At 42.3% G+C, this 27,993-nt stretch overlaps 1 protein-coding gene across 1 annotated transcript; it reads left to right on the plus strand.

The window, feature by feature from the left end:
- The first annotated feature begins 1,392 nt into the window (after positions 1-1,392).
- Positions 1,393-26,651, plus strand: LOC124183330 (inactive tyrosine-protein kinase 7-like). Its single transcript, XM_046571696.1, has 9 exons — positions 1,393-1,726; positions 7,456-7,770; positions 19,685-19,808; positions 19,895-20,328; positions 20,426-20,722; positions 20,886-21,449; positions 21,635-21,910; positions 22,327-22,512; positions 22,609-26,651. The coding sequence occupies exons 1-9, from the start codon at positions 1,684-1,686 to the stop codon at positions 23,655-23,657; spliced, it is 3,288 nt and encodes a 1,095-aa protein (XP_046427652.1). The 5' UTR covers positions 1,393-1,683; the 3' UTR covers positions 23,658-26,651.
- Positions 26,652-27,993: the final 1,342 nt, after the last annotated feature.

A 27,993-nucleotide genomic window follows, 5' to 3' on the forward strand; every position in this document is an offset into this window, starting at 1 on the left:
AATTAAGTTGTTCGTATAATTGTATTATCCAATGTCGCTGATTGTAGATCAAATGAATCATCTTCCCTGCCTAACGCGTAAGACGAGAGAATATAACATTAAACGTGCACGAATTTTAAAGAAAAAGAGAAGGGTGAAAAAACAAAAAACAAAAAAAAAAAAACGAAAATAAGGTATCCGAAAAATCATTAAATAAGTAAATAAAAACCGTAGAGGTATCATGTAAGTATGTGACTGTTTAGATTGTTATTATAATAATAATATTAACTAACAATAATGACGACGATGATGATGATGACGGTGAATGTGAAAACGGCGTCATCGAACGAACACAACGACGTTACGAGATACATACACATTTGTCATTACGTCATGTATGAATTAATATATCAAATTTGAACTGTGTATTGAATTGTTGTACCTATACGTTCCGTGTGGTTAAGTTTGCAATTTGTCGTTCATTTGTTATCAATACTAAACACTACGATATTTCCCCATTATATGTACACATTTTAGAATTTCATTAGCCGCTGGGAGCTTTTTTCTCCGGTTCATCGGTCGTCGTATTGACTGCAAATTCTGGTCTCGTCATCTCTCTTTGATCATGTTTAAATTATGTTCTGCGGGCTACCGAACAATTTTTCACAGCAACGAACAAAACGAATAAGAAAAACGGAAGAAGTTCAGCTCTTTCCGTAAAAAACATTTAATACCATAAAATTTTTCAACCACGTTTCGACTATTTGCAAAAATCTGAAACAAGGTGATGTACGCAAATGTAGGTTTCCTTCTCTGAAGAAAATCTTGGGCGATAATTTTCAATGAAACAGGTATAAATTGATACCCAAAAAAGCTCTTTACTTTCGTATAAATTGATTTACGAAACACTTTTTATGAATTTAAATTGGGGCATGTGACCAAAAGCACCAAATTATACTTTAATTTAATGGCCGTAATTTTTTGAAGCGATTTTGGCTACTCATTCACCACATCCTTGATTCTCTGCGCTAATCTTCCGAAGATAACGCAGCGCTCGTTGAGCTTTTCGGGCCTGCAGTTCTACTCGCGGAGTTGTCAGGATCAACATATAACGTTACCTGAACACGGTGACGTCAGGCATCGAGTCAACGATGGTTCAAGACCGACGAACGATCCATCAGACAGAGTCCTGGTATCGTCGGAGGGTAAATAGTCCGGCATGCAGAGTCCCTAAAGCTCCTCAAACAGCGGCTGGTGCGACCAAAACTACCGTAAGTCGCGTCAGCGCAGCGAATGGCGCGCGCTGCGCAGCTTTGGCCAAAGTGCATCGAACCGGGACTGTTTCGAACGATCACCAGACGGCGTTGTTTCGTATTCCCGTCTCAGGGCGTCCAGTAGCAGTGCCGCGCGTCGTTTCGTTTGAGCCGGCCGGCGTCTAACCGGATAGCCGGATATGTTGGTTCTTAAATTTTGACTGAAACTTAGCCCGGCGTCGTGAAAAAAATGACAATTACGTGAGAGTATTAGATAAAAGAGAGGAGAAAAGGGACGGAGAGTCGAAAAGAGCCTTCGCAGTTTGTCAGTTTACGGTATTAAAAATAGTAATAAAACGCTACGTAGGAAGGGAGCAAGGATATAGAAGAAAACTCGAATCGGTTCCCGGCGCTCCGGCAAAGCTCCGTTCTTATACCAAAAACAGTGACAATGTGGTTTATCCTGATTTTAATCCAAGTCTGCAGCTTCTTCCGTAAGTAATTTGCGCTGATTATATTTTGCACCCTTATAATTTCTTACATATATATATATATATATATATATATGTGTGTGTGTGTGTGTGTGTGTGTGTGTATATATATATATTTTCCCGTTTCACCCCGCACAATACTGTAATTTTCTCGCTGCTCACCCGCCACGCACGGTCGAACAAGGGATGAATCATGGCCCAAGTACATACATGCATGTACGCGTTACTACGATCCGAAGCCATCAGAGCCAGAGACCGACCTCCCTTCCGAGTTGAAATCCCGAGGTCCTCACGGCTACGGAGTCTGATTTTCAAAGCCCCATCCCCGCCAATTAACGCGACGAAATATTTACATTTATTCATGTATGTTTTTCGTTTACCATCTATCCCTTTTTTTTTTTTTTTTTTTTTATAATGAAAACGAAATTTTTTTTCTACTTGAACAGAGCGCGAGAGGTGTGACTTACCGTTTAATTGCAAGGTAATCTGTGGGTAATACGTGCGGCAATTAGTTAATTGGCGTTAACGCCGTGCAAGTCTTACATTATAAACTCGTTTTAAAAAAGTGGGAATAAAAATATGTTTCGAACAAATTTTTGCGCTAAAGTCGTCGTCGTGTAATTGGGGTTTAAATTATGCAATTGCAATCGCGTGTACGATTCATCGTTGTTGCAGTAGTGAACCCTCGACAGAAATTACATGAGCGAACGGGAGGATATGAAGTTTTGTAACAGCGCGTCACCCCGTCGCACAAAACCCTCCCTTTCAAAGAGAGGGAACGAGAAGAATAACGAGAAAAAAAAAAAAAAACACCTCCCGGAAAACCAACCCCTGTTTGTCTAATCAGGCTCGTTTCACGTATTTTATCGTTTGCCATAAACGCCGGTTCGTGAGTCATAACAGTAAAGATTAAGGGTTACATAGCGGAGCTCCAAATTGAATCTAGGGTCCAATTATTCACGTTCCACAGTTTTTACGTTAAATACACGAAAAGAAACGTTGTAAATTCAATGCAGATAAAGAAATAAGTATTTATTTTCAAATTGGTCTCTTTGGGTGTGCGTGCGATAGGATTACGACCACAGTCGGAAAATCTAAATACGAGCATCCATTTTCGCGAGATTCTATTGACATGTCAGCTAAAGACGAAGTTATGGATCAACGGTTAGCATCCCTTAGAACTGGATCGATATTTCTTCGCGAACGTGCAAAAGTACAACCTTACGAAACTTATTTTCAACGCGGGATTCTTCCATTGTTTTCCTGTGCAATAACACGAAAACTCTATGCAGACATTAGAGCAGCAAAAACGTAAGGGTAAAACAGTTTCGGACCAAGAGAGTTTGCTTTTTTGCGAACCCTTGCAGTCCGTTATGCACTGGCCCCCATGGGTCGCCTGCACCATCTATGCACCATAGACCAGACGCAGTTCGTTAGGCCACGACAGCAACCATGGCATTGTTCTTATGTATAAGAGGTTTTACCGTAGTCAGTCTGCGTAGAGGCACAATGAGCCGATCAACCAATACAATGGGGTTGCTGATAAAAAAGTTCAGACCCACAGTTCTGGTCATTGAATGTATGTGTGCGGGTGTGGATGTGTTTAACTTACCGACAAACACTGCCGCGTCTGCGGGATGAGAATGAGAAACCGGTTGAAGAATCCTGCGAGAGGCAGCTCTCGCACATGGACGGAGAGCAGAGCTCGATGTGTGCAGACGCCGCAAAGGAAGCTAGAAAAAGACAAAATAAGAGATTGAGCGAGGGAGAGAAAGAGAGCTGCAGGTTCGAGGGATCCGCATATTATATCCCGCAGCCACCTAATATCGGAGGAGAGCGCCCTGCGCGCTTCGTCGTAAAGGTAAAGGTAAGCGGAGATCTGACGGTGGGGCAGAATGCCCAGTACCGTATTAACGGGCACCTGCATCGACGGTTTCCGTTGGGCCCACGGTACCCACTGCAAAGAACCAAGGAGGGAAAAAATATGACTGAATCCACGCTTTTCGACCCATTTCGAAAGATCAGTTTATGGCGTAGAAGGGATTATCCTCAAAGTACAAACAAATCGATACTGATGGTTGTGGCAATGAGGTAGAGACAAGATTCTGCTCCATGATCTGACGTCAGTACACCAAGAAACTGCTACACAACTTTCCATGTGGTACTACTGATGGTTGTGGGAATGAGCTAGAAACAAGATTCTGGTCCATGATCTGAAGTCAGTACACCAAGAAACTGCTACACAACATTCCATGTGGTACCACTACTGACGGTTGTGGGAATGCAGTGGAGGTAAAATTCTGGACACTGATCTAAAGGCAGTATTATACCATGAAACCGCATGCAACTCTCTATGAAGAAACCTGGAAAATGACACAGTAGAACGTTAAACTCTACATCGAAGTTACCACTAGGCATACGAAGTTTGTGCAATGAGGAAAGGTAGACGACAGGAGAACGAAACGATGATCGCGAGAGTGTGCATATATTATCTACCCATTCGAGAAATAAAAGTTGTTTCAACTTTCATGAATTTCCTTCAATGCAACTAGGATTAATTATTAATACTTGAGACAGCACTGAGGCGGTGCAGAGTGAGTGTGTATATCCCCATGCACTCGGGCAAGCCACTCACTCCGCTATTCATCTTGGTTCGGTGGTCCTAATTACACGTCTCCGGTTACCGACGAGGGTTCAAGCCCGTCTTCCTTTCAATGGCATCACATTTTTTTACGTGTTTGGTACTAAAACCTTCTTTGTTCGACGCATGCAGGCCACAGTGGTGCAGCGGCTGCAGGCAGGTATACCTGTACCATCTTCGTTCACGGAAATCTTGTCGGTACTACGCGTGAATGCGTGGACAGCCACCCGCACAATGGAAAAATGTGATGCAAATTAACAAAGAAGTAAATCATAAGTCTCCCATTGTTTTCGAGCATCCTATAAGTAGATACTGGGCATTCCATGACAAACCCTCGCCATCTCCGATTTTGCTCCAACTTTAATATAGTATTTTGAAATTTTCACCGTAAATTACTTATGAAAGATACCAAACTTTCGAGACCGTAAACTTTTTTCATCCGTAACATCACGTTAGCGTCAATTTTAGCGGTGTAGAAGTTTAAACCAGCATAAAGTTCAGAAACTCTTAGGTACGTAACTTTGGCGCATCCCGGTTCCCATCGACCATCGAACCTGCCTGTCGGGATGTAGGCAACTTTCGATGGGTGTTGAAAAATGTAAAGACTGATCTCGAATTCATCGGGTGATGCGGCATCCACGTGATGAGCGGGAAGAAAATAATTGGAAGAGTCGGTTCGCGGATCTGCAGAGTCGTTCTTCGTTATCGTTTTTTCACGTCGTTGTTATACCTGCGTCGATTCATCGAATGGCTCACGTATATCGAGCATTGAAATGAATGTTTCCTGCACCGTAGAGAACGAGGAGTCAATACCGCCGCAGCGTGCGGAGGATCAAAGAAATTTCTCTTCGCTTTTTTTCCTCCTTCGCTCTGGTTCCAAGGCGATGACCAGCGGTAATATCAAGGCCAAAAATGAGTCACGACAAGTGTATCTCGAAGGCAATCGTGTGGGCTTCTCATCCGGCGATATAACCTTAGGTAAAAAAGCTATAAAACTGAGAATGCGATGTTTCCCATGGGGTCAGCCTCGTAAAAATAGGCTTCGGTAAATGCTGAAGCTAACCGATAGAAGGAATTATCCAGGGCAGTAATCGCGAGCCGCTCCTTGGGCCAGAAGGAGATATATATATATATATATATACGAGAGGTAAGAAGAAAAATGAGATAAAGAAAGAGCGTGAGGAGGAAAGAAAGCGAGTTGTTGGGAAGGAGCGGGGGATAGATAGAAGATAAAAGGGTTCGGCAGACTTCCAACTCCAGCAGCACGCGGCCCCCGCCACTCGGTCTCAGCTCCGTGTCAGTCATCGGCTCGTATAACATCAAATGCCGCTAAGTACGTACCGCTGAGTTAGAGTTTGAGTTTGGTTGATCCAACGAAATAAGAGAAATGCGTACGGGACGAGGGAAGGCTGGCTGACTGATAACCGTCAGTGGATGGTATACTGGCTCTTGTGAAATTTTCTCCTCGCGGAGTAAACAGCCAGGTCTTTTACGACTGACAACCTCGGCTCGCGCATGCTGCCCTCGAGAAGATCCCTGGATTCGTCATTCGTCGTCTTCGTGTCCCCCCCCCCCCTATCACCCGAAACGAAGTAAAAAAAGGATGAGCCAAAAAAAAAAAAAACAAATGAAGGAAACTTTTTCATTCGAGATAGCTGGCTAGTTGAACTTACAAACGTGGAGCGTGCAGAGTGCAAGCCAGCTGAATAAGACCTAGAGTAATCACTTAGGTACTGCACACTCGGAACTAAGGAACCAGCTGTAGTTTTTCACTTAGAAATTTTTCAAAATTAAAACGAAAAAAGAAATCAGCTGACGGAAATTCACGGAAATTATTTTCATTCGATTGTCCCCCAATACTGTAGGAATGTGAGCTTGCAAATCACCGATCACTTCCCATTCGTCGGGTATCGTTGCAGTTCGGTTCATCGGACTAAAGGCGCAACTGGCACGGACTATACATTCGAACAAGAGCGAGCAGGGGAATAGGGGATCAGGGGAGAGCTGGCCGTGTACCTGGACGACTAGATAGGGCAGTTATAGCGCGATCAGGGCTCGGAGTAACGTAGACGAGCAGCATAGCAGCTCAGATAAAAGGGCGAGGGACCGTCCGGGACGATTTATGGCATGACACAACTGCTTGCTCCGAGCCGAAGGATCGATACACGTATAGCCACACGTGCGTGTGTATCTGACGTGCAGCTTTCGTGTGAAAAAAGAAACATGTATGTATGGCCAACTGATCGACTTTGACGAAATCGGTGAAGAGTAGAAGCCAGAAGTAGAAAAAGAACCGAATCGTTGCTTAGATTTTGATGAATAATGATAGAGATCACTCAACGTCTCAGGAATGGAGTATGCGCAATGTTCCCCTGACAGTGGAGATGCACTCAAAAGTTCAAGATCGTTATCCCTCGAAATGAATCCTCATTTCTGAGAATTAGGACCGGGAAGAGCATTCGTCACTCACTTTCGACGGATGATACAAGAGATTTTTGAACGCGAATTTATATCCTGTTCATAAAGACCTGACAAGTGTTCGTGCTAATATTGGCTTAACTAGTTCACGGGTTCATCATTCTTACTAAGAACACCTTAGAACCAAAATGTCGGAAGTGAAGAAGAGCGTGTTCGAGAATCACATTCCATTTTTCTGTCAAGATTCATTCGATATCCCCAAGAGTCTAAGCGATACCCCGTAGTTGTCAATTAATTTCAAATCAAGAAGCCCATCAGACAAATAATCCGACCCACGAACTTGACCCAATCGAACACCATTCAACGAAGTAAGTGAGTAAAAAGGTTATCTGACTAGAAGAAGATGGCTTTACTAGTTCACGAGTTCATCACTTTTATCGAAAACACTTTAGAGCCAGAATGTCGAAAGTGATGAACAGCGTGTTCAAGAATCACATTCTATTTCATTATCAAGGTTCACTCGGTATCCCCAAGAGTCTAAGCGATACTCCATAGTTGTCAATTAATTTCAAATCAAGAAGCCCATCAGACAGATAATCCGACCCATGAACTTGACCCAACCCAACACGATTCAATAAACTGAGTAAGAAGATTGATTTTCCATTTCTTCCAGTGGATCCGACTGATGCTCAGAGCGGGGATCCTGGATTATCGTTTTCCGTGAGTCCCGGTGATCACTCAGCGGCTGAAGGAACTCCGGTGAGACTAAGATGCGAGGTCGACCCGGGGTCTGGGAACGATATCGTCTACTCCTGGAGCCTCGAGGGTAAGGATCTCTCTCCAAGCCCCCGGCGACACCAGGACGGTGGTGACCTCGTCATTACCAGAGTCGACCGAACCTCGGACAGCGGAAGCTTCGTCTGCAAAGCGACCCACCGCCTCACCGGTCTCTTCATCGAAAGTTCACCGGCGACAATCAGCGTTCAATGTGAGTTGTCCGTTCGATATTTCATTGTGCATTGGTCTGGTTATGTGACTTGAGAGTTGCATGGTGGCCACTGGTCAAGGAAAACCCGGAAATCATGGTGAGGTCAGAGAATTCGATAAATGGCGGTATGATACGAAAAAGAATGAAACTTCGTCAATGCAGTAGAAGAATTCGAAGGATATTTGTTTTCAATGCTTGTTTCCATGAACACGCCAAACAGATCATAACCGTATTTTTCAATATTTCTATATTACATTAAATGTATGTACACACTTTGTAATAGATATCATGCGAACGGTACCGTATGAACATGGTAGCAGCTACTATGCGTATTACATCGTGATCGTTACCATGTTTAGACACTTCGGAACATGAAAATGGGGAATCTGTGACACTCGTTTACTATGTTCGTTTCGTAGCCGTTACAATAAGATTTTAGCATGAGTGTGAAAGGATAATTTTATAAGTGGATTGAAAATTTTCCAATCGTTGGTGGTAGACCATTTGAAGTAACCTTTTCAACCGCGATTACGTATGAGGAAGAATTTCAGACGGGGTATGAAAAGTAGATAAAGTGTAAATTCCGGCCACCCCTTCACAATGTGATAATTTCAATCAGAGATAAAAACCGCGGGTGTTTCCCCATTGAATATACAGCGTCACCAGTCGATGGTGGTGTGGAGGGTCCCGACTCCTTCCTGACGCGTCATTGACAGAAAGGCGTATTTGGCTCCCCCCGCACGCATTGAATGAGAGTAGTAGCAGACTCGCTGGAGGAATAACTGCGGAGAGAGAGAGTATCAGAAAAGTAGATTTTTCCGCACATTTATAAAACGGGGTGTAAATACAGGTATACTTGTATAACTACAAGCCGCGAGTAACGCAATGATATTAATGATCCCGGGTATTATAAAAGCTGCTGAAGCAGTTTTTTCCTCGTAAAACGAACCAAATCAGCATTATAGCCTGCAGACGTTACCGCACCCTGGGTACATCGGGAAAGGAAAAAAAACCAAGTGAGGGAAAGAAACGTTTTTTTCGCCAGTTTCTTCTTTTCCTTCCTTCTATGCTTTCTTTATTATTATTTTTTCTTTTTTTCATTCTACTTCCATCCTTAATCCAACGCGCGAAATATCACCAAGCAGGCAAAGCACGCTGTTGCCACCGGTGGCCGGATACAATATACATATATAATATATACACGTACTCGTAATATCAACTTGTATACATATGCAGCAGGAATAAGTAATGAAAATATTATGAGAAAAACATATTATTATTACGCGAAGAGACGTCGCCGCGCGGGGGCGTCGTTAGCGCACCGACACCTCGTTATCATGTATCGTTTCATAATTATTATTACTACACCCTGGCACTTCACTTTCTCGCACCATCGCCGCCAACTACCACTGAACCTCCACAACCCACTTGCTAAGCGTACGCCGTGTAGCTACTATTAACGTTAGTACACGTATATATACTGCCTGGCCCTTCTCAAATTATAAATGCGTGTACCGGATTTTTATACAACTCATACCTGTACAAGTTGCGGAACGCACAGTAATATCACTTTCGAAATACTAAATTCTCGCCTCATTATTGAAAGCCGCGGTGCACAAATTCCACGAAGTCATGATTCTCGATTCATTTTTCAAATTATTTCCAATTACGGACACATCACGCCGAAGGGGGAAACTAATTATCCAATCAATTTTTATAAACCACTATACTATGAAAATGAAAAAGCAAAACATGATCATGATATGCATAGATAAGATCGTCGATGCGGATTTCAATTTCATGATAAAAGAAACAATCAACAAATTAATGGAAACACGCTTCATTCTTCATCGTCGTCAATCGCTATTGAATATTTACGCGAAGGGTCTACCGGTTGCCAAAGTTAATACAGGCGAACGTTAAGTTTTCTCGTTCGAGTTGACAAACAAGTTATGGACTCCGTAAGTCAGCACCGACTTGCGAAACTCTACAAGCTCTACCCGGATATACTGTATATAGGTACGATATTTTTAATTGATCACTCGTACCCTGCCTCTCGCCAATCCAACTCAGGCGGTGTAAAATATTCAACGAGTCGTTGCCGGAGTCGTGTTTCAACGAGTAGGTACCTAAACATGTTACGTTCATGATTGTTGAATTTAACGTTGAGGAGGTGAAGAAAAATAACGATAATAACCGTGAACGACCCGCGTTACCCTCTTTCTTCGTATTCGTACATAAAGGTGTAGGAATATCGACTCGAGAACAATAATTGAGAAACGACGAAAGAATCATGCAGCGTGGAAAAGAATGTTTGAATTCAATTCCTCTTCAAATCCTTCTCGCACTAAATCTGTACCTCATCTTTATATATAATTTACTTGGACGTCCGAGCACATCCGTAGGTAAAGTAGTATACTGTAGCTGCACTCTTCCTACTAATACATGGTCTCTAGTAATTAGCTGTATCCCATCTGCCGGCCTACAAACAGCATGGTCCTTATTGTGCTATAGCGACGAAATTAACATTCAAGTGGAAAAAATAACGTTGGAAAGAGTTGTCGTTCATTACAGGGCGACAAGTATAAATGCCTACACAAACTCCAGTGTTTCATGGATGGTTAGTAATCCATGTAAAGTGATATACGACACTAGCTGCAAACCAGCTCGCTAAAATACAAACCCTTGAATAGAGCGTATGAGAAACTTCACAAATTCGTAGTGCAATCAGTAGCCAATACAACAGAGGAGCTTCTTCCATCGTCGAAAGGGTGAAAAATAATTGCTCATTTCATGCCAATTGTGTAACTCATTCAATTTTGACATGCAAGTGCCGCAAAGTTAGATACAGATACGCAGTTTTGCAATGATGTTTTACATCCTGGAAATGAAATCCCGGTATTTTCAAGTCAGCAGACACTTTTGTACTGCGCAAGGTATTTACTTTAGCATTGGGTAGTATTAAAAATGTTGCTGCAGTCGCACGATAAGATGTATATTCGTTTTCGCTTCGGTTGTCAGTTGTCAAGACGTATGCATTGTATAAAAGATCTCGTTTCACGCTCTGCTAGGGTGTAGCAATGGTGAAAATATCAGACTCTCCACGTCGAGTTCGAGTGGGCGTCGTCGCTTCTTCCTTTCATATGAGTATATGCAAGGGTTGCAGGCGGATGACTGACAGTGATCCACGAGCGCACGTCTCACGGTGTATTTATTTACACAGGTAAGCGACGAACCCGCGAAATCCTGAAGCGAGAGAGTGAGTGAAAGAGGCGAAAATTAAGTGGAACATAAGTGAATTTTTTATGACCTTGATTTTTCACCACCCGAAAGATTCGACGAACGGATGATGGAAAGCTTGCAACTCGGCAAGTCACAAATAAAAACGATGTTATACTTTCATAGCACAATCCAGACTGCCGAGCATCCCTCGAGGGTTGTGAAGTTAAGCATGGGAAACCATTCCTTTTTCTATTTCCATCCGGTAATTCTGGTAAGAGAAGAAGTCTAAGCGATACCCAGGGGCTAATAACGTGAAAGAGTCTTTCATGCGATAGAAAAAAGGAACGAAGGTACATGCCCATAAGCACAGAGGGAAAAAAGGAGCGAAGCACGAGACGATGCAAGTTGGATAGAGCTAGATGAGGGCAATAGCTGTACAAGTGAAATAAAAAAATAAAAATAACCAGAAAGAGTAATGGAAAGAGGTTGCGGAGGCAAAAATGAGAAGCAAAAATATAATGGCCATGCATATACACGCACCCAGAGAGGCACAGGTGCACATGCTCGCAAAGTATGTATTGTATAAAACAAATAACATCTCATAGTCGCGCGTGGAAGCAGCTTGACGACTCACGGGCGAAGGGGTTTCCATTTCACGAGGTAGATACACCCCCTACTGCTTACCCATAACGAGATCATCGCCTCACTGCTGGATAGGCACAAGTCTAGATGGCGCTATTACGTCGACCGGTAATCATGCTATCGAGCTTGGAAGCTTCCCAAATTGAATATCAGTTCGGCACGATCAGATCACCTAATCCCGAAACCTGCTGCAGTTGACAAAAACATACCAGCATCTACCTCCGGAGCTCCGAATTATATACTGCCAAAGAAATTGGAGTGTTGGTCTAACCATACGTAGAAATGATCTTGACCTCGATGTACATGAAAGAAGAATCTTGGAAATCTAGGTCTTCATGAACAAAACCAATGTTTGTGTCAAACGTTTCGACCCGTCGTTGGTCTAACAATGGTATGATTCTTTAACGGCCCATACTGTCCAATGCTGACTCAGACATTGAGCACTGGCAATGGAAAGAGGTATCGATCAACGTCTAACAAGTTCGAAGACTTGATTACCGACTCCTAGTTTCATATTTTCGAACCACCACTGCCCAATTATAACAATTTAATCGATGGATACACCGGGGAATTGGAATTTGGAATTGCGAATCCAAAGGATCGTGGGTGCTCCGGTGGTTCGCAAACTGTGGAACAGTGGGTGCCTATACACGGGGTCCTGGATAGAGCTGGGAACTCAATTCGTAAGGGGGTTTGCATTTTCATTGTCTCGCCTCTGGAGTTTTTTGCACCGTAGCTGGAGGTTTCGCGCGCTCCGGTTCGACCTGAGTGAGCTAATCGTTGAGTCTGCCTCAGGCTCTTTCATTTTTAAAACACTGCACACATACCGTCGACTGAACGAGGACGCGTTTTCTCGTATTATACCCGGTGCGCCTATTGTGCCGCGCGTATATAGGGTGGTTCGAGTTGATTTCTTAATACAGAGAAATACTGCATAAGTGAGAAACGAGATGGAAAACATTCACTTCGTAAGAAAATTTGTAACCTCTGCAAGTTTGAAAAAAGTAAATCGTGTATGGAGTCAAGAGAAGTGTTTAATCTAGCAAAATAAAACGTAGAGATGAAAGAAATTCCATTCACCGTTAATCTCGCATCCGTAATTTCGACGAATTTTTCCTTTCCTTCTTTATTTCACCTCTTTCTTTGGCTCGTTTCCTCTCTCTCTCTGTCTCTCTCTCTCTCTCTCTCTCTCTCTCTTACTCTCTCGATTTTATCGCGATAGTTTATTGTTTGTACGCGTACACCGCCCTTTGTCTTCCTAGCTCTCATTCAACTGTACCGGAAAACGCGACGGGGCGTAAGCAGGGCGAAGAGAAAAGGAACGATCACAAACATTCCTACGAACGTACCTAGTTCTTTCCGCCAGTGCGTCGTACAGACAGACAACCAGCACAGTTTCACTTGAATATCCTGCAAGCTGTAACAGGGACCTCTTTGTTCAACGGCGTTACTGCAACGCGACTTGCGGCCATGGCGAATGCAGGCTTCGAAGTGCGATCGCGGGTCGTACTTGCAATTGGAGATCCTCGATACGACCCCGTAAATCACAGCGCCAAAGGCCACCGCCATTCACCGCCCTTAGACGTGCAAAAACCGTTGCGGTTGTACAGTAAAACCTAAGTTACACGTTTCACATTGCAAAGTTATTCTCGTTTATACGTAAAATTTTTTTGATCCTGGAAATTTTTGCCTATCAACCATGTGAGAATATTTCACTTGTACGTTTCTCACATGTATAAGCCACGTATTCCATCACATAGCACTATTCTCTGTTCAGTCAAGTCTTGTTACAGCCTACTTTTTAATCGAAAATCGTGAAAATCATAACTGTTTCATCTTTCAATAACGAAGGTTTGGAATATTTAGGTATTTAACTTTAACGTTACTCTCATTTATACGTCAGTATTGCCATACCCGCTGAAAAAGGTGTGACTAAAGTTTCGCTGCAGCCGATCTCGCGCAAACGGACCTCGTCACCTAATGATATTTACTTTATAGTTGAAAACAAGAATCAGAAAGAAAATATCGTGTCTCATGACAGGGTAGACGCTGAAAGACCCGAAACGGATAAAATTCGTTTGAGTCAATTCGTAATGCAAATGAGACCAATGTCTCCACCACCACGATTAGGTTCTCGGAATTGTATTGAATGCCGTTGCAGATGCATTCGGAAAATGACTGTGATTTTCAATAATCTCAAGCAATATTTGTAACTCGAAAGAACGTTCGTCAAACACTGTATTCAAGCTTTTATTCAACCATTGGCTTGCATTTCACGACAACGTCCAAGTTAAAACGTGATTAGAAAAGGGATCTATATGTGCAGCAGCGACTCAGACAAAAACTGATCATTCTCCGACAAACACAAGCTCCATGGATGCCGAGCCATAGTACACAATTACAAAATGGTAACGCATTACTGCAGTATGGATCCTAGCTTCAAGAGCGAGAAAGGCCAGTGATTGCATCAACTCTTTTGGAAATGATGTGTCTGGACCACGTAGTTGTTTGATTTCATGTGCACCACTTTCGAACGATGCACCCCATATCTGTGAATGCAGGGCGTGAACCGCAAAGCTGCTTTCATCTTCGTATTGCTGTGGTATAAAGTCTATGCGTAGCTACATGTACAAATGTATCCATCTACCGGGTTAAAGAGAAAACGATGATTAAACGGATGAGGGAGTGATTATTCGCTTCGTATTCGTTACTTTAATCTGTATACTGTTACATATATTACCACTGCTAAAAAGCTCGTATCTGCAATACCCGGTATACAGCAGTTGCAAATATAGTAGGTAAATTCAAAGTGGCGGGTCTAAGATGCAGTGACGAATATTTGATGTGAAACTACTGCAATTTATACTTGACTGTTTCACCTGCAGGTACAGACTATACTTTTAAACCGTGTAATGCGATTACTCAATTCTACACCATTCTGAAACAAGACACGCATAACAATCTGGACTGACATCGACATTGCATCTGGAACGTCTATGGTCACCGACTAGTATCGATTTATCGACGTTCAGCTGTAACAGTGAGACGGCCAAGAACTACTGAAAAAAGCAACGGAAATTGAAAATCACTTGACACTCGCCATCCGTCTTGATAAAGCTTCGTCTCTCGACAATCAATCCGGAGAGCGGATAAATCACGGAACACCTACAAGATCTCCGGTGATCAGCGCCGATTGATATGCATAATTAGTATTCCCGTTTACTGAGGTGTATCTGCCGAATCATGGTCGTTCAACGACTTGAACGAACCATTACACATGGATTCGTTTTATAAATTTGTCAACGATGTAAAATGAATGCTGAAATGTTCAACTGATAACGAGCAAAAAATTCATGCTGGGAAATAAATTCTAAGTTGAAATTTCAACACAGTAACTTGCAATGAAATTCAACTCGCGAACAAGAGTCACCGACCTCCACGTCTTTCCATAAACAGTTGACACTATGAACACGCGCGCGCACCTGCACCCTGCAGTGGTTTGCGGAGAGTTTCGCACCGTCTTGTCTTCACGCGACCTCCTAATTCAAAGAGACGGGAATTCCGCCCCCTGGTGAGCCAGATATCAGAAACGTGCGCCGCGTACAGATACCAGCGACGAGCTTGTAGAATACGAAACTCGTCAGGGTGGTATAATTATTATCCCAACCGGCGTAAGAAGTCACCGGCCTGCGACCGGGCTGCGGGGACTATGAAAGCAGCGGCTATATATCTCCACGAGGAGTTCTCATCGGAAAGCGAATCGGCCAGAGGGTGAAGCCACCTTCGAGGAAACCATACATCCACATCGTGCATCCTTTACCCGCGACTCCATTATACCTTCCAAGTTTTTCACTAAGTACTTTTGTTTCCACTCCGCATGATGAATTGTCGTCAGTAGGTATTTAATGCACCTTACGAAATTCACCACGCCGAGCCCGTTAGATTTGTTCAAAAGCCATGATAGATGTGTAACCTGGTTAGTCCTGACAGTTTACAGTCCAAGAATTGCGCATCAAGTACTAGTGCTAATGGGCTTGTCAGTGACCAGCTAAGTCAAGTAAAAAAAAAAAAAAAACAAGGGCTTCTCCGGTTTCGTGGGTTTTGTCGGACGCCATGCTTCGAAAGAAGCCCCAGCATGGTGCACTGCCGTTCAACTTCTACAGTGGCAGAGTGTGGAGTCCCGGTATGACGGCACATCGTGACTCGGTAGGTTGGTGGGTACCTTGGGTAACTTCGCGAATGGGTACTTATCGCCCCCAGCGAGCTCCGGAGCCTAGCCCAACTTAAATTCGGGGTGGATTTCAGCCTGATTTTCAGGCCCTTGACTCTCGGCAAACGCGTCCCACCCCATCATCTGCAAGGGCTCACGGCCGTTTCCCTCACCCGCGAAATCCCTGCTTCCCCATCAGCGTCGACTCCTTACGCTGACAAGCCTCGCCGAGTTGGTGGTACCCGGGTATTCGTGGGCATATGCATCTACGTTCATTGTGCGTGTATATGTGCGGACAGCGAGAGAGGGAGAGGAGAATAGAGAGCGCTCAACGTGCCGAGTGTAGACAGACGACGTGCTGGGGCAGCAGGCGGACAGGATAGCGAGCGGCGGCGGTGGCAGCAGCTAGGTGTACAGTCTGGAGGGCCGACTGCCGAGAGCCGGGCCCATAAAACTTTATGGTGGGTTTGCATCGACCGTGCCTTCCCTTCCCGTTGCCCCGAACCCCTCGCTGTCCTTCCTTTCCCTCCCGCCGTTCCCTTGCCTCGTTCACCCTCACGATCCCGTCGCCCCAGCCTTTCGTTACCCTGGCAACGCCGTCGCTGGCAGCCCCTCGACACCGGCCGCGAGCATCTCCACTTTCCCCTGGATCCACACGCCAATTGGCTGCTCCTTCACCTTCCCCGGGTCAAATGTGTACGATGCAGGTATCGCACAACCATGATGTGTGTATCTCCCTGTCGAGTTACACACGTTACGTACTTCCGTTCAGAGACACGTAAGAGATAGGTTCGCATTTCAGTGCATGACTATTTTAGACTTTGAAGACCTGCCACAAGTGTATCCATGTGCAGTTTACCCTTCTGTACTTCTTTTTAGGTAACTTACTGAATCGCTTCCAATTTCAATTTGCAAATCTTCGAAGTAATCCACTTTCGGCAACTACTTTCTCGTGGGTATCATAGAATTTTATGCAACATTGGCACACTTCGTTATCCTGTTCGTGTAAAGGAGACATCCGAGAAGCGAACCTTGAAAGTTTCTTCATGGAACTTTTGCACTATCTATAAAACTTGACGCAACCCATCAGACTGTTCGGAGCTCACTAAGGAATCCGCTGGTCATCATTAGGGCGTCCGTTTTGCACTGAATAACAGTTCGGATTGCATTGGAGAATCAAGACACCGTAAAGGCGTGCTTCTCTTCGCGGAATATTCTTGAAATACCACCAGACGTCATTAAGACATCATAAAAGCCATCTGCAAGGCATTGAACGAAACTCTCTCACTCATCAGTTGGATAAGATTGAAAGCAGACTAATTTAAGAATCATTTCATTCATCCACAATATGTATTATATAAGACAGACCACCACCATGTCTTTTCGAATAACTTTGTGTACCAAACGATTCTCGAAACATCGCAACGGAACACTCCTTTCATAAACATCTGAATTCTTTTAACAAATGTCTGAACTCGTGTTACTTAGAAATTAATAGTAGCTAGAATCGGTCTAGCCAAATCCCATGTGCATAGTGTTCCGAGGACTTTGACGCTTCGGTGAAGCTGATGGTTTTGCTTTGGCAGAGTATTTCTCTTCCTTTTGTACCGCGTATCATGGACGTACACTTCCGTGTGAAGTGTCTCTGAAAACGGGGGTTCCAGGACCAACGGACTTGAAGCGTGTTGACGTAATTGAACTGTTTAAACCTGCAGGACTGGAGAAGCCGTGGCTGCCGTCGCTGGCTTTGCGACAGCCAGCTTTGGACGCAGCTTGCGGGTTGAGACCCGCGCTGGCGTCGTTTGTTTGCTCGCCTAGGATAAATAGTAGCGCCTGCCACCTCCTTGGACCACCCACCCCAAGCCAAGGCGATCTCTCCGTCTCAACGCTACAGCGGTCTTCTTTCAAGTCCTTCATCCCGCGGATCGCTGCAGCGGTCGCTGCTTCCGCTGCTTCCCTAAAACGCGTTTACATTACAGCTTCCCTTTCTTACATCGCCTCTTTCACTCCAACTCTCTTCGTCTTTCTCACTTTTCCTTATCCTGATGATGAAAATCTACCGCTTCTGCATTTCACCAACAGTTCAAGTCTATAACAGTACCTTCAGCTATATTCAGACTTCATCGCATTCGCACGAAGATGCCAATCTCTGACCTTCAGTACCCTTCACGATCCACAATTTCATTCATCCCATAAGCCATCCGTGCAGTAAAGATCCGAATGGTCTGTCGACACATTTACGTTGCTTAAATCTAGAGGAAAGATTAATTATTCAGATAAAGTTTGGTATATCATTATGCTGTGAAAACGGCTCCCATTTGTTTCACGTCTTTCACGAGAACATAATTTTGTTGTTCCCAAGAGATTGCGCACACGCTAGACGAGAACCTTTAAAGTACAGCCTCTTTCGAATTTTTTCTCTCCCTTCTTTCTGTATCTATTTCTACTCCTCAGTCGTCACCTATTCCCCTGACGACTCGAGAGGTCGGCCTCATCACGGAGCGATGCTGTCAGTGTAGCTGGCTTCATTTGTAACGTACTCCTGGTTCAGATAGTTACTTGAGCCAAAGGCCGAGACGAGATAGTAAAACGTGTTGGAGATTCGACGCCGGTTGGCTGTCGCACGTTGCTGTTGTCCAAGTCTCGGTCTTCTCTTCTGGCTCCACCTCGTCCCGTTCCACGGTCGTGTTTACACGAAAGTTAATCTTGCGCGGGAGATGATAATAATAAACGCTACTCTCTTTTTCTCTCTCTTTCCTTCTGTCTCTTCGTGCTCCACGCGATGTTGCAGGCGCGGTCCCTTTGATCTCGATGATGTCGTTTGTGCGTTTAAACACGGCTTTCCGAGTATAGCCGAGACTTCGAGAGAAAGAGAGTCGAGTGGCCGGTATGAAAGCAGGCTGTAAACCATCCCGCAAAGCGGCTACGCCACGGGAGCGCCACCTGCAAAGGATTGAAGCCCACCCGACCGCCCGGACGCGAAGTTAAGTGTGTAAAGTAAGTTACAGAGACTGTTGCTCCACCCGCTCGTCACCGGGCGGCACTTCCGCAATTGCGGAACGCAGCACGTACCCCCTTACTTACCAGACCGTCGAGCATTCACGCAATTTACTATTTATTGTACCATTGTCTCACACTCTTTTACCGCAAATTCACTTTGCGAGATTCCCTCTTTGAGCCTAATGCTCACACCACCTCGGACCCTTCACCGGCGTCAAATGGCCACGCACTTCGGTCTTTGACTGCTCTCCAAGTGCTCGGGACAAAAACGAAAGCAAAGAAAAATACTCACAATGCCACGACAGGCTGTAATCAAGAAACGCGCGCGTCTCTCGTATGGAGTGAAATTTAAATAAAAAAGGATCAAATCCCACCTCATCTTTAACTTACGGAACCAAATATACACCGTTAAACAAGAAAACGTCCCAGCAGGTCCACGAAATTTCTTGGGTCGATTTAACTATTTTCCAATGTATTACTAATAGTAAGTCAAAACCACTGAAAATTACAAATTAAATGAAAAATGTAACAAATAACACAAATATAAAGTGAATCTGCTGAGACTAATTTCTGTGTTTACTTAAATTTCTCTAACAGTGTACTGAACTATGTTTTTGCCTATTATACACTGTATAACATTTATAAGTGAAGAATGAAGATCTTCAACAATTATCGTGAAAACTAAATCAACTACAATAACTTATATCGCAGAATAAAAATATAATGAAGATTACTCATCAAAGATTAATCATTTCACGAAGAACATGAGACCAGCTCTCTTTCTCTCTCACTATCTCTTAATCTCTGGCTAAACTGATATATTTTATGTTTTGTCCTTAGGGATAAGCGAAGCTGACGTTCAACTGCAACTACCAAAGTTTCCAAACCTTCTAAAGGCGGGTATCGATATCGAGCTCAAATGCCACGTTGAAGGATCGGGAGACATGCGCTACGAATGGTTCAAGTAAGCTTTTTTCATTTGAACCCAAAACAGTGAATTAAATCCGTCACGGTGCGAGATTTTGAAATGCGCCACTACATATATTACAGAAACTCGGAACGTGTGTCAAAGTCGGAGCGGATCGAGATCAAGAAGAAGAAGCTTCACATCCATAAATCAAGCACCGATGACAACGGAGTGTACACGTGCCAGGCGCGTAACGAAGTCGGTTCTTCGCCAGTGGGAAAAAATTTTCCCCTTGTGATACCGAGTAACGATACAGCAACGATAAAGACCGTACCGCAGAATATAATAGCGAAGCGTGGTGAGCCGGCCTTCTTTCATTGCCAATACGAAAATGCCGACACAGTGCAGTGGTTCTTTGACAACAACGGACCCCTTGAATCTGACGACGAGAAAATAGTGTACGAAAATGGTACCCTGGTAATTCTGGCCGCAGAGCATCGTGATCAGGGAATGTATTCGTGTCACGGACCGAGAGGCGAAACTTTGCAAGTCTATTCCGCCGAGTTGCAAATTGCTTGTGAGTAAACACGACGGCAATGAATAGATCGCCGAGAACCCTGAATAATAATAAACCCTCGTTGTAATTCAATGCTGAATTCTCTTGCGTTTTTCAGATCTGAGGAACCTATCCATCACATCGTTCGAACCAGCCTTATCCAACCAACTGGCTATAGTGGGCGAACATCAGGAGCTGCAGATAAGCTGTTTGGAACCATCCGGTCTTCCGCGACCTAAAGTATACTGGAAGAATCCGGATGGTCACATCATAAGCGATTCCGGAGTGGTCAGAGTCCAGGATAACACGCTGATAATCAGCAAGGCACGTTTGGACGAAGATGATGGAAATTACACCTGCATTGCCGAAAATTTAGCAGGAGAAACGGCGATGAGTGTTCAGGTCGCCATATCCAGTGAGTGGAGATGAATTGGAACCGTTTCGTTCGCTATAAGTTTATAGTCCGATTGATTTTAGCATTGAGACAAGTTTCCTGGACTTGAAGTGAAATCGACCAATGAGGTTGCAAACAAACAAGACTTCTCATCTTATGAACTTTTATTTCCTCTCTTTATCAGCTCCCCCGAGCCTGGTCTCCTCGCCAGAATCGATAACCGTTACGGAAGGAGATCCAGCAACATTGTCCTGTTCGTACGTTGGAATGGAATCGCCAATCACGCACGTCCGGTGGCTGAAAGACGGTGAACCACTCCGAGAGAGCGGAGGTCCGGTGAGGCATCGGGTATCGGACAGCCGGGGGAACGTAACTCTTTTCTTAAAAAGCGTCGACTTGTCCGACAAGGGTAGCTACAAGTGCGAGATATTCACCAAGGGTTTTCCATTGGTATTTTCCCAGCATGCCGAGCTCGCGGTAAAGGAAAAGCTAAAGTTCTCTTCTCTCTATAACGAACGACTCGAACTCGGCTCGACGAGCAAGGTTTACTGCAAAGCGCACGGCGCCACCGAGCCCACTGTGAAGTGGATAAAAGAAGGAAATGGCACTGAGTTCCCCCCGCATGTTCAAGACATAAACGGTACCTTGCACTTCAACGGCGTTGTTGAGGACGACAAAGGGAGATACACGTGTTTGGCGACAAACAGTCAGGGATCCATAAATCACACCATCACCATCGACGTTGTCAGTGAGTAACTCCGCTCGTTTATCTGAAACAATGAAGTATTCATTAGCTTGAATAAGATCGTAACATCAAAAGTGAGATCTCACGATTGGCGATGATTCTTAATGCAAAACAATCCGAAACAAGGATCAAAACACTTCAGTGCGTGCTGAGTTTCGAATTTGATTGTGTGTAATTCTCCCCAACAGTTGCTCCCAAGTTCACCGTGCAGCCCCAAAATCTGACAGAGGCTATCGAGGGACACTCCGTAATGATTGACTGCTCCGCTGAAGGAGATCCTAAGCCAAAGATACAGTGGATGAAAAATTTGAAATCTAACGATTTGGAAAGCCCTCGTTTTCAGGTGCTACAAAATGGAAGCCTCTACATCCGAGAGGTGTATCTCGCAGACGAGGGAAACTACGGTTGTATCGCCGGAAATAGCGGGGGACTCAGGACGAAAGAAGTTCAGCTAATCGTACGACGTAAGTGGACAACTACGCCAAAATTTTGACAGGGTACTGTACTGAAATGAAATGTCTCCATTCGTTAATAAAACATTTCAGCGTTAGTTTGATTCAAATACATCAAGCACATCAAGAAATCACCTCGTTCGGGGCACATCTTTGAGGATCGTTTTCAGCCCCTTGAAGTGTTTAATGGCAGACAAAAAAAAAATACGTGTCACTTAATTTTTCAGACTACTGTAAGATATTACAAAGTAAATCAAATCAGAGGGATCAGCCTGGGATACCTTCTTTGTCAGTCATTCGGTGTACCAAAAAGAAGACAAACTATTTTCCATTCCTGCCCGTTAATCCCGTCCCACAATCATATCTACTAGAACTAGTCTTACAGTGTAGACCTGTTGAGAATGAATTTTTTATTTCAATTTCTACAGCTGGAGATGGCTACCGCTCGGATATGGACATGAATAACGAAGAGGATGAATCAATGATGGGAAGAACAGTGATCATAACGCTGGGCGCAGCAGCAGCGTACATGGTTTTGGTGGTCGGGTTGATGCTGTACTGTCGTTACAGGAGAAAGCGCAGGAAGCAGCAATACCTGCAAGAGCAAGCTGAAGGTATTTGCGAATGTCGCCAAGATAGCATCACGACGACGTCAATTACGCGTAGATTTAAATCTAGTACTGATCCGTACGCGACACTTTTCCCCGCAGAAAAACTGGAGAACGGAGACGTGCACGATGAGCAAACGGAGCTGAAAGAAACTAACCACAAAACATCGTCAGCCAAGAAGAATGAAAACAGAGATTCCCATAGAAGTGACGGTGCGGACACAGCGCAGAGCCAAAGCAGCAACCACTCTAAGAAGTCTAAATCGAGCTACGACAAGATCGCGGTATCCCGGAGCAACCTCAAGGATCCAAAGCCACTGGGACGCGGGGAGTTCGGCGACGTATTTCGCTCAAAGTACCAGGTCGAGGGAGAGAAGGAGACCCTGGTGATGATAAAGAGCCTGACAAGCACGAAGGACGAGAACGCGTTGCAGGAGTTCAAGCGGGAACTCGATCTGCTGCACAAACTGAGCCACGAAAACGTCGCTAAGCTCGTTGGCCTGTGCAGAGAAAAAGAACCGCACTACATGCTCCTCGAGTACACGGACTGGGGTGACCTCAAACAGTTCTTGATCGCCTCGCGGAAGGACAGCGGTTCCAGCCCGACTCACGACGCGAAAAAGCGGGTCCCCCAGCTCTCGGTTGCCCAGATATTGTCCCTCTCCATCCAGGCAGCAAAGGGACTGAAACACGTCGCGGACAACCGACTTGTTCACAAGGACATAGCCGCAAGGAACTGCCTGATATCGAGCAATTTTTCTATCAAGATATCGTTCCCTTGCATGACGAAGGAGCCCTACCATCAGGAGTACGCGAAACATCGCAACCGGGTCATCCCTCTGAGGTGGCTTCCCTACGAGGCGGTTTACGAGGACGAGTACTCGACGAAGAGCGACGTCTACTCGTTCTCCTGCCTAGTGTGGGAGATGTTCCACCAGGGCGAGCTGCCCTTCAACAAGCTCAACGACGACTCCGTGCTTTCGCAGCTTAAAACTCAGAGACTCGGCTGGAAGGCCCACAAGGCAGCGCCTCCGGCCCTTCAGGAGCTTCAGGCAACCTGCTGGGCCAACGATCCCAGGGAACGTCCTACTTTCGACGATGTTGTTATTAAATTAGGCGAAATTGTTGTAGATAGCTGCCTTTCAACGTAGGCTATTATTTTTTTTTTTATTTATATTCCTTTTTTTTTCTTTCATTTTTAACACATATACATATTTTTTATCTTCATTCTATCCTTTTCACTTGTATCTTTTTTCCTAACGGAAAGTAAATTCTCAATGAATAAAAAAAAAAGAAAAAAGAAAAAGAAATACTGTAACGCGTCCAATGACCTTCGATTTGATACTCAAGATTTGGATAAGATTCTTTGACAGACACGAAATCGGTCATCTTTGACAGTCGGTTTGTACTCTCACCGTTTCGAATCTAAGATTGAGGAAAAAAAGATCTTTCCCACTTTGTTTTTTTCTAAACCCTGATTAACATCGACACTAGAATCTATACGAATGAAATCGCTGTGACGGAATCGACTCTTGCTCAAAGTAAACATATCTTCGGATATTTGTCTCAATTAGAAAGCTCTCTTTCAAGATTATAAATTTGTATTTGATGAATTAATTTTTGAACGAAAAATTCCGCAAGTGATTATACCGGTTACGAAATGTTCAGCAGAAAATTTTATTGTCAACTACCTGTGGCAAGGTCGCGAAATTGAAAAATTCGCGTTCCTCTGTGGATGTGAAAAAATTTGCACCAACTGACTTCAATTGGTGGATGAGTGATTGGCGCAGTTGCAGTATTCGAAATCGTCCATTAGCTCTCTAAGGATAAAACAATATTTATATCCGATAGTAACTCCGCCCCGTTCAATACCGATTTCGCATAAGCCTACGAACTTTAACCGATATAAAATGCACGAAAACCGTAATATTACACCAGTAATCGATAGCATTAATAATAATAACGATAATATCACTCCGAGAAAAGGTTAGAGTATACCTACAATACAATACAATATTTTGTAATCATCGTCGAAAGTAGGATTAATTCTAAGTCTGATTCATCTAACATCGAATAATTTTAAACATAACAATATAACGTACTTATATTATACATACTTGAATATGCGGCAGAATTTTTTTAAACGTTGCATTAAAATTAGGCAAGTAACGCCATCATATCAAATCGGAGAAAAATACCTAAATTTACTCATACGATTTCTACTATCCAACTCGACCAAAAAAGGGCCACAGAATCACAATCGATTACAATTTAACGATAAAATGGATAAAATAATTTTACACAGGGAGGATTAATGAAATAAAACAATTTAAAAAAAAAAAAAAAATGGCCTTGTACATAAAAAAATTAATCGAATTTAAACGAAGTTGTAAATTTTTTATGTATAACATGTACGTCACATGAAATATGTGACTACTATAGCGCATGTATTGATGCGATTGCACGAATTAATCCATTCTTTTCAACTCGTATCCTGACGTATCGTACGAATATGACTAAAAACTGTAACAGAGTATCCAAATTTTACACCGGATACAACTCGAGACTGAAAATACTCAAACATTCATATTCACGATGAAAAATACTTCTGTGGCGTTATTTCTTTGTAATTTTCTTTTTTGTTTTTCCATGCAAGATACGTACTATATATAATAATAAGAATAAACTTCGAGTGAAATTTAGGACGATGATAATAATGAGAGTAATTTCAATTGCTTCAATCAATTGCTCGGAAATTTTTAATAGGAAGTCTGGTTATGTTAAAAAAAAAAAAAAAAAAATAAGAAAAAACGCAAATATTCCGTTTCCGATCGAGCAATGTGCAGTTTCGTGATCTCTTAAGAGGTCTGATTCAGTCAGAAGAAAAAAAAAGTTAACTACGGCCAATGAAAGGAATCTAATGCTGCCTGCTAAAGTAATAATTAGAAAAAAAAAAAAATTTTCAATTTCATCAAGTTTTTGTATTTGTGAATTTTTTTTTTTTAATTCGATGACGGTAATAAATCTACAATGGCCTTATTAGAGGCTATTTGAGTGTAAATAAAATATAATTTATTTCATAACATTAAATAATATCGACATGCTCATTGGTAAAAAAACCTATATAATTGCGCATATACGTTATAAATTTTGTGTTGTATCAAATACGTACGTACACAGTATAAAATCCACCGCATGATGAAAAATAACGATAACGGTAATAATAGTATTAAAAATAACGATAACAATAATAATAATACTAATAATAATAATAATAATAATAACAATAAAGTAATAAATAAATTAGTATTTACCATTTAGGTATTATGCATATATGTTATACATTATAAATGTGCTTCAGACACCTGTCTCTGTTGCTGCGGCTTTTGCGACCAGTGTGAAACATTTTTGAAAGTTAAATATTTATACAACAAATACAGAACCGCGACAAATTTTAACGTTGAATTGTCAACGCATTTGAAACAGTTAGGTCGTAAGTGCCATTTTTTAATACGAAATCGAACGTGGTTAAACAACAAGTCTTTTTTTAGTCGTTTAATTTTTGACGTAATTTTTATAGACGTAACCTAACCCGAAGCGACACTCGTCAAGATCGAATGAACGACGTAATGTTGAAATGAAACAAGATCGTAATGGAACAGGGAAAGTGCTTCATATTTTCATGGACAACCAACAGCCGAGAAACAATAAATAATTGTCCCGGTTGTAATTAACGAATTTGAAAGAAAAAAAAAAAAAAAAAAAAAAAAACAGGGTTGACTTGATCTTTTTATACAGATGGTCTGCAAGAATGAATGTACGCTTTGCAGCTTATTTATCGATTACTCATATATTGTAATAATCACTCACATATTCATACGCATAAATACATAACTATAGGCTTACAAACACTGCCAATAATAATATTCATGAATTCATACGTATAATCACATATTAAGCTGTCGGATTATATTAAAATTTATATACTGATAATATAATCACCTGCATCATATATTCATCGCTTGAGACCGTGATGATTTAGTTTTATAATAATGTGCTTTCTCTGTCAACCCAGAAAAATATTCTCAGTTTTTTACTGTGCGTGTGTTATTGCAATATCGTGATCCGACTGTACTTGTGTGCGAATAAAAAACGAAAAAAAAAAAAAAACTGTTGGGCAAACTCGGTATTGCAATTAGTATGTGAAAACTTAATTAAATTTTCGAAAGCGTCCGTAAGTTGAAAGTCGGTGATTTGGTTTTAAGATCTGAGAAAATTGAAGATTGATTTTAGTTTGATTTTTTTTTTTTTAAACACAGGGTATAACGTACACCTTCGACGTGTGGCTATTATTATAAAAATTAATTCAATATTGAAGAACATTCGGATTTGATTGAAATCGTGAATAGAAGAAATTGGAATTATGTAATGGGAATTGGAAAAGCGTGAAAACCCCGGTTTTTTGCAAATACGTAACTCGTGCGTCATAATTTATCAAATGAATAACAAATATCTAGTCAACCGAATGACAAATAATTGAACACGAGAAATATCCTAGCTAATTATATATACCTTAAATACAGTTTCACAACGCGATGCAAATAAATAATTCATAATGTACAATGTTGGTCATATCCCCCAGTTTGAGTAACGAAATTAAACATTATTTTTTTTAAATTCGTAATTTTGTAAATATTTGTACTTTTTTATCTAAACGATAATTATTATACTATATACACACATTACATATAATATACATATTATACATAATGAATATAAATATTATTATATAAATTATATAAATACATACAATATACATATTACATGTAAAACATTATATAATACCTACGTCTGAAATTATTCTATTATTATTAAACATATTATGCTACGATGAAATAAAAATTAATCGAATATACTTCGACTATTTCTTTCAATATATCGTAATTCCCTCGTGGCCATATTCCTCCTACATTTTTGGAAATAGTAAAATTACCCAAAAATTCATCTCTACGTTCCTGAGATACGACAAATTTTTAGAGTGACAGTTAAAGTGCATAATCTCAAAAACTGGACGCGCCATGACGTAGCTAAAGATAATAATTCGTATGATACATTAAAATCCATCGATAAACGGTGTTTCGATTTCAAATGAAATCCTGACTGATTCCGAGCTGAGAGAACAACGGCCCAAAAGAGATCAAGATCACAGCCAAAAAATAGTCGTCAGCTTGGAACAACCTAACGAGACGGTTACTTAAAAACCGATCAGAACTAAGATGAAATGGCATTACAAATAAAATTACAATGTTTCGTTACTGCATCCGGAGTACCGAGAAATAGATAACAGTTAATGAAAATCAACGATTAGATATTGTTAATCATATTTTACAGCTTGTTTACGACATACCGACACAAGAATTCAAGACTTTGGAACTGCGAGACGATCATTAACGAGGCGAAAACTACGGGGAAATGTTTACATTAAAA

The sequence above is a fragment of the Neodiprion fabricii genome, chromosome 5 (genome assembly GCF_021155785.1).
Source record: "Neodiprion fabricii isolate iyNeoFabr1 chromosome 5, iyNeoFabr1.1, whole genome shotgun sequence".
Taxonomy (NCBI): domain Eukaryota; kingdom Metazoa; phylum Arthropoda; class Insecta; order Hymenoptera; family Diprionidae; genus Neodiprion; species Neodiprion fabricii.